Raw genomic sequence first — 7,943 nt, 5'->3', positions numbered from 1 at the left:
GTGATCCTGTCCCACAGCCCGCTGCGGCTCTTCAGCCACTTCCACCCCAAGTGCGTGCTGGTGGCTGGGCAGGGGCCGGTGGAGGAGAATGCCCGCAAGTATCCTTTGCTGTGCTCAACCAATGGCACTCCGCTCATCCTTGTTAAATGCTCGGCCAGCTGGTAGAAGTGCAAGGAAACGACGACCACTGCTGTCGTCCTAAGGACAGGCTCACATTTAGGCGCTTGCTGTTGACCTCAGTCAACATCTTACCTAGGGCAGTGTTTTCGCTTCTCATGCAGATTCCCTCTCTCCTGAGCTGCGTTGCTCCTCCTGCTGGCAGCACACACCAGAGACTTTGGGCTTCTTTCACTTTTGAGATAAAATTTTGCTCTTTGCAATGCTTTCATGGCAAAATGTGTCACTCTGAGCAATCCCACAGCTAAGGTTTTCTCCTTAAATCTCAGAGCACTTGAAGCAGCTGAAATATCATTAGAGCAGGAGCATCATGATACAGAGACAATCCCAAATGCACATTGATTTGCTGAGGGCATGGCAGGTCTGACACAGCCCATATCTGCAAGGAGCTTAAGGTCTACCTGCAGCATGTGCTCACCACTTCAGCACATCAGCTTCATCACTAAGTGCTGTGGGCATCTCCTCCTCATTTGCATTGCCTCATTCCCTGGGCGTTTGAAGCTATGTCACCTCCAATGGCAGGAAAGAGAACCTTGTCCAAACTTGCTGCTGCTCACTTAGCTTCTCTGAAGGGGTGGATTTGTATTGTGGTTCTTTCTCTGAGGCCTTCAACAGCTTCTTGGAGTTAGCTTAATGGGTCCAATGGAGGACAAGACTGAGAAAGAGAACAGACAGTACAACAGACTCTGCCCTTCTGCAAGTGTGTGTGCACGTGGTCACACCTTGTGCTTAACCTTTGGCTGCAGTTGGTGCATGTTTCCTCAAGGCAAACAAAGGTGAGCTAATGGCAAGGCATTTTGCAGGTGAATGCAGCTCAAACTTCCCTTGCGTGTTTTAACAGCATGCTCCATTTTCTTTTCAGTAGCTAAGCTGACCAGAGCTTTTCTGGGCCTGCTCCTAGTCAAGAAGCCTGACCCAGGCTGGCCTGGTACAAACACCTGGGCCTTTAAGGGCTCCTGAAGCATATCTGTCCTGGACTCACCTCTGCTCTTTGCCTACTTCCAAAGGTTCCTGATCACAAAGGAAATAACCCAACCTGTTTTTTTGTTTTTTTTGTTTGTTTTTTTTTTTGTAAACTTAAGAGCTACCTTTAGGTTGAAGCTTAACTTACAGTTTGACTGAAAGTCAAAATGTTATGCATTGCCATGTATATGTAACAGCTCTGCTGCTAGGACCTGTATTTCCTAATCCTATAGATGCCCTTACTGATGACTTCAGAAAACAAAACCAAACAAGAAAGAGTCTTCATGTCTTTCCTTGATGAATTGAAATAGCCTGGGGTTCAAGCATGTAGTCACCATAGAGGCGCTGCGGAAGGCGTATCCCCTGTTAGACATGGTGGATCAGAGCCGGAGGCCAAAGGAGTTGGTAATTTCCTGACACATGGGTTGAAGGGGTGGCAAGGTGTTGCTTACAGCAAACAGCATGAGGTGGAGCAGCACCTGGCTAGTGGCCGTCTTTAGTGCGAGCCAGTGTTGGCATTGAGCATCAGCATTCTGTGCTCTTCCACTGTTGGCTCCTGCTGGAAGGGCAGCAACTTTTCTCTCTGCTTTGCCATGCCAGTGTTGCACTGATTGTCCTTGCAGTGACCACAGTAAATGGGTTGGTTGTATCTCTGGGGCCAAGAGCTGGGAAAACAAGATCTGTGAAATCCGGGCTGGGATGGGGAAGCATGCGAAATCTTTCTCAGGATTCAAGGTGGCCTTGTCCCAGTTCTTTATGGGATTACATTTCTAGTTTTCTTTTGGAAATGACATTAGACTTTGCATTGCTAACCTAGCTTTTTATTTTTTTTGGCAGCCTCCTCCAACCACAGGCTTCCCCACTATAGAAGGTAAGCAGCAGCCTTTGTTTATGTAAGAACAGCAAGCAGAAATAGCAGTAATGCAAGCCAGCTGGGATGGGAGCTAATGATGTGCTGTCAGCTCATCAGTATCCCCAGGCAGCTTATGCAGAGAGTACAGCCAGGAGGCAGCTATACTGTCTTCATGTAACACGAAGCACAAGCTGATAAAAGCAAAGTCAGCTTTTCTGCACACTGTGCTTCGGCATCTGGAAGCAGTGGTGAATTTGGTACAGCGTTACTCAGACTGGAGCTCTGATACCAGCTTTGTTCTGTAGGTAGTTGTATTAGCCAGGGCATTCCAATATGGAATAGGGGGCACTTTTGGTCACGGGTGGCTTTTGGCATCAGGTCCTATATGTGGGCACCGTAAGTTTCCAAGCATCTCTTCAAATCTTCCAGGGGTGGTTTTGTTTGGTGAGCCAGTGAGGTGGGAGACAAGCCTGCAACTTATTATTGATGTGCTCTTGAGCAATGGGAACCCTGGGGCAGACCCAGAAGGTATACCATACCCCCATCTGCCTGTCCTCGCCTGCAACATGGATCTCCTATGGATGGCTGAAGCCAAGATGCCGAGGTAAAAAGCACTTGTATTAATTTTAGTATAATTCATACAGCACTCCTGCAGATGATCTTTCCTGACACAATACATTTTTTAGTGTTAGAGTCTTAACTGTGACATAATTAGCAGCAGAAACATGAAAACTGCATGAGAAACCAAGACTAAATTTTAAGAAGGCAGAGCAAGATAGTTAACTGCCTGTGTAGGAGTCTGTGGGTAGATACACCGTGTCAAAGCAGGCAGTACCAGGAACCCCTTACTGAATAGCGTTTGCCACACAAGTGAGGCTGAGGATACTGATGGCCTCCTTTCTGGAGCAGGTTTGGCCACGGCACTTTCCTTCTCTGCTTGGAGAACATCTACAAGAAGGTGACAGGTCGGGAGCTGAAATATGAGGCCTTGATTGGCAAACCCAGCACAGTCACCTACCGCTATGCCGAATACCTGATAAAAGAACAGGCCGAGAAACATGGCTGGAAGGCTCCCATCCGACGCCTGTATGCAATTGGGTATGAGAGTATATATTTTTCTGCTTGCTTAGGAACGTGCATAATGCTGTAAGTGTAGGGTTTGGGCTTTTTTCTTTTCATTGTTGTTTTGGTGGTTTTTTGTTTTTAAATGGAGATTTCTAAATTGAATACCAAAATCCCCATGGCATCTATGCAGCCTCATATCCTAGAGTAGAGGATGTTAGCATTTTGCACCCTATGTTTACAGTAATTTAAAGGCCACTGTCAGCCCAGCAAAGCTGTTACTGTGGGATGTAGAATGCACATAGCATGGCTGGCTTAAAGAAAGAGATGTAGCACCATTAGCCCAAGTAAGCCAAACATTTTGGAGTTGTAGGGAATAAATGTCGGTAATGGCTGAAACTGCTGTGAGTGCTTTGGACATATCGGTTTCCCTTTCAAAATAGATACTTGTGAAGCACGTGGCCATCAGTGCATGCTAGATGCACCAGTAAGTGGAGTCACTGGCCTAATCTGAGGGGATTTCCTTGATGATAGCAAACGTCTTGAACTATTTCCTCGCTTGGTGCTCCCTAAATCTCAGACTGCAAGAACTAGAAATAGATGTTTGGGTTGGTTTTTCATTTCTGTTTCATACTGTGACTTTATCCAGGGACAATCCTATGTCTGATGTCTATGGGGCAAACCTCTACAACAACTACCTCAAGTCAGCTCAACAGAACCAAGTCGAGGCTGGGGTGAAGAGGATCCCAGAGGCAGCCAGTTCCCAAACTGAGGACCGCCTTGCAGTGGAGAGCTGTGAGTCGATTCTGGTCTGCACTGGGGTCTACCGCCACAATGCAGATGTTTCCAGGAAGCTAGAAGAGTGCAACACAGAGACTGTGTTCCACGGCCATCGGGACTTCTGCTTTGACCCCAGCCTCGTGGAGGCATCTTACGTAGTGCAGGATGTGAATGAAGCTGTGCAACTTGCTTTTGAGAAGGAAAACTGGAGTTAGGGTTAAAGACAGGTGTGCCTAAAGAACTGCTGTCAAGGCAGAGGGGAAGAATGGAGAGAGACCTGGGTTGATCTAATGTAGCCAACACTCAGGAGGTCTCCCCATTTCAGCACTAAAAAACCCTTACTTTTACTAATAATTTTCCACAGTCCTGCCAGCGGGCTTTTAATTGTGAACTTAAATTTCTGTGATCACCATTTGAGCCATCATAGAAACGGAACATAAGGGAAAAGTTTATCCCAGCAATCTCAGTTTTGTTCAGCCACCAGAGTCCTTTCTTTCCTACCCTTTGTGTACGATATCAAGCAAGCAAACAATTTTTGAGGATGAAGCTCTTCCCTCTGCAAGGAGCTACCATCAGCCAGCGTAGCATTCATACTCTGTACTATTGGTCTAGTATGCAACAAGAGCACACCAGGAACTGTGTTGTGGTGGCCCTCTGCCAAGGGAAGGCTTCAAGTCTTACCATTCTCCTTGTTCTTTATAAGTGCCTATGGACTTTAACAAATTCTGCTTGCTTGGGGATTTGCCACTGCATTGCTGTCAGCCTGAAACAAAGTCCCATTTTGCAGTTCTCTAGCAGCATTGAAGGGCCAGGGCCCCTCAAAGGAAGCAGCAGTAGCCAGAACAACTTGCTGCAGGGCCTCATGGGAAGTCATCATTCCCTCCCCCGTCTTTAACATTCTGTGAACACTTCTGCCTTTTTGCATCCTGCCTAGGGAGCCATCAGCCTGTTCTCGGTAGCAGGAGAAATCACTGCATTTCCAGAGGTGTCTTTAGCCAGAACTCGGTGTTACAGCAGGAAGGTGTCGTGGCACTCACCCTGACCCCAGCTGATGCAAGGGTCATTGCCCTGCTCCAGCTGACACAGCTTCCAAACAAGGGGCACTGAGAGCAAGGGCCAGCCAACACAAGTAACAGCCCAGCCTTTTTCTTGCTTTGCCTGTAGTGACTGAGAGCCAAGATTGTCAAGCCTTAGCCCCAGATTCCAAGTCTTCATCTCTGAGAGTAGAAGTGCATCTGTCCTTCACTTCTTTTTTCCACTTTCCACGTTTGGTTTGCAACTCAGGAATACCTCATATGGTCTGATCCCCACTCCCTCCTCTTCCTGTAGCTTGCAAATAGAGCTTCCTTAACATGAACTAGCATATGGGACTTTTCTGTCTGAGAAGGGAACATTTCTATATCCCTACTGACACGCACGTTCTACTGCCTGTTTTCCTAGCTTGGGATATCTGGATCAAATCCTGTCTCTCCTTAGACAATCCAAAGAAGTTGAGCAATCACTGTTTGGGGAACTCCATGTGAAAGATTGAATTAGCAAGGGGTGTCGTAATTCCAGAGGAGCACTGTGATTTTAGAAACGTAAGTCAGTTTGCATTTGCAATGGAAATCATTTGGAACCAGCACAACAGAGTTGGTGATCCTGGTTATACCCAGCCTCCACCACAGAAAAAGGTCTGCTCTACCCACACTTCACTCCTTCCTGATTTAGCAGGCAGCTTCATATATATGGTATGAGCAAGTGTTGTTCTTAATTAAAGTCTCAGCATCCGCATGCACTTACATTCTGCATCAGCAGCTTGATATACCTTCCTAGGAAGGTCAAACTGCAGAGTAGATTCTTGTTTTGTTGGTTTCTGTGACTAAATGGGTTTGGGTATGCAGTCAAAGACCCAAGCAAAGATGGCTTTTTTCTCCAAGCTTTGTTTTCTGAATAGGAGCAAGAAAAAATACTTCTCTGGGTGAATTTACCTGTTGTGAAATCGGTAACAGGAAGGAGCCTCTTCCTTTCTTAGTACTAGCTAGGATTCTTTTCCTTTGTTTTATCAGGACAAGAATAATTTGGCTGCTTCTAAGAGTAGCTGTAATGCGTGGAACACTGTCTTTGATTTGAATCCTTTGCCTTTCACTGGAAGGATAAAAACAAAAAGCAGAAGTCCATTTCATCTACTTGCACAAAACAAGGGCTCACCTACAGTTCCCAGAAAGATAAATACAGGAAAGGACTTGGCATAAAACATGAGGAAGGTTTTTTTTAAGCTTTCAGAGCATCTCCAGAGTTACAAGCATGCTATGGATCCAGTGTGCAAGGCCTAATACTAGAGGCCCAAGACCCATTCATTAACTAACTCCAGTGTCCCTCAGCCATACTTTCCACAGGTACAGGAAGAGGAACGCTCCCTTTCATTGCAATACTTGTATAGACCTCAGAGAGCTGGTTGCTGTTAATAACTCCTGACCGTATCCTCTAGTTGGTAGGTAGATACTTCTCCACAGAAACACTAATGTCTGACTGTGTGCATGTGCTGTAGCCTTTAGTAGAGCTCGTTCCTGTTACTTGTTAAGACTAGGTGCTGCTGAACCAGTGTTCCCTGAGGGATGTAGCATTACTGAAACAGCTATCTCAGATGGAACCTGGTATGCTGGCTGTGCTTCTCATGCCAGTTGTAGAAAGAACACGCACAGGAATTTTGAGAAATCACAGGCAGTTTTTAATTTCATACCAACATACATGGCATGTCTCAGCCAGAAGCAAAATAGGTATCAAGAGGACAGAATTGAGGCCCTGTCCAGCAAAGGAACAGGTTTGCATTTGCACAGAGAGCGAGCAGGCGTCTCCATCTTTAGAATAGCAGTGATGGAGAACTGACTGATGGGAATCAGCTTTGGATTCCAAATTAGCTTTTAGCTCCAGATTTTTTTTGAACCGTGTTAGTGTTAAAACAGTGCTCTGGGAGTCTTCAAAGTGCGTAGGAGGAACTTCAGCGATAAGGAATTCAAGAAATGCTTCACTTGAGATTTGAAACTGAGCAGAGGGGAGAAGTCTAGAAAAATCTCATAGCAGGCTCCTTGCTTATCGGCAGCTCATCCACGGACATCTGTTATTGCTAGAATTCAGTGAAATCCTTTCTCCTCGGAATTGTAGTTTCCTGAAACAAGCTTCAAGAGTAGCTGGAACATATCCTTTCCTGTATCTCATGTATTGCATTTCAGATGCCACGTTTCTCTAATTTGGGGTAAGCATACTTCTGTGCAAATTATTGGACCAAGTAAGGACAGGGGATTTCACTTGTTCTTCTGATCCCTTAATATTCATATAGTACACTACCTTACGCAACAAACAGTGAAGACCTGATCCTAACAGCTCCATTTTCCACAGATGGGGAGGTTTTAGGCAAGTCTAAAGGAAGCTCATGGGGAGTTCAGGCAACTGAGAATAGCAGGGGGGAACTGAAGGAGGGACTGATGTAATTTTGGGTGTGAAGCAGAGAGCTTTTATGTCATGCAATAACATGGTGGTCAGAGAGGACAATTCTGTTATTCCACAGAATAAATGCAACCACTAGCCTGGCATTCAGGGAATCATATAACACTACTGTTAATCCTAGTGTGTCTTTCTACCCTTCCCTCCCCCACACCATAAATGGGTTAATGTTTGAAATTATGTCATGTACGCTGTTTTGGGGTGATTATATATGGTACAGAAAAATCACAAGATGTGTTTGTTTTAGCATTCAAATCAAGTTTAACCCAGATCCAGAGCTGCTCCTTTGAATTAGCACATTTAAAAATAATAAAAGAGGTTTTCTTTGAAATAAATTTTAGCATGCTGTATGTATGTTTTGTGAGTATTGTCCTGGCCTCTTTCATACCTTCACCCTAGAAGATTATCAGGACTAAATGCTGTCTTTTGTTGCGCTCATCAAATCAATCTCAGATTGTCTTGAGGGAACTACCCTCCAAGATACCTCTCCAGCAGTTCTTCTAATTGGACCAAACTGTAATTCCCTGTAAGCTCTGTGTTTGCCATATTCAGATGAGACTATGAACGGTAACTTTGACTACTCCCACTCCGTAAAGTGGGAAAGGGAGGAGGGGGGATATCACCA

The 7,943-nt window shown here is 45.4% G+C and overlaps 1 protein-coding gene across 1 annotated transcript; it reads left to right on the top strand.

Moving 5' to 3' along the window:
• Window positions 1-6: 6 nt before the first annotated feature.
• On the top strand, window positions 7-7,668 carry HDHD5 (haloacid dehalogenase like hydrolase domain containing 5). Its single transcript, XM_003202483.4, has 6 exons — window positions 7-98; window positions 1,452-1,545; window positions 1,978-2,011; window positions 2,423-2,597; window positions 2,903-3,091; window positions 3,705-7,668. The coding sequence occupies exons 2-6, from the start codon at window positions 1,513-1,515 to the stop codon at window positions 4,048-4,050; spliced, it is 777 nt and encodes a 258-aa protein (XP_003202531.3). The 5' UTR covers window positions 7-98; window positions 1,452-1,512; the 3' UTR covers window positions 4,051-7,668.
• The last annotated feature ends 275 nt before the right edge of the window (window positions 7,669-7,943 follow it).

The sequence above is a fragment of the Meleagris gallopavo genome, chromosome 1 (assembly GCF_000146605.3).
Source record: "Meleagris gallopavo isolate NT-WF06-2002-E0010 breed Aviagen turkey brand Nicholas breeding stock chromosome 1, Turkey_5.1, whole genome shotgun sequence".
Taxonomy (NCBI): Eukaryota; Metazoa; Chordata; class Aves; order Galliformes; family Phasianidae; genus Meleagris; species Meleagris gallopavo.
The sequence above is the reverse complement of the archived record's forward strand: the minus strand, read 5'-3'. Positions and strand labels throughout refer to the sequence as shown.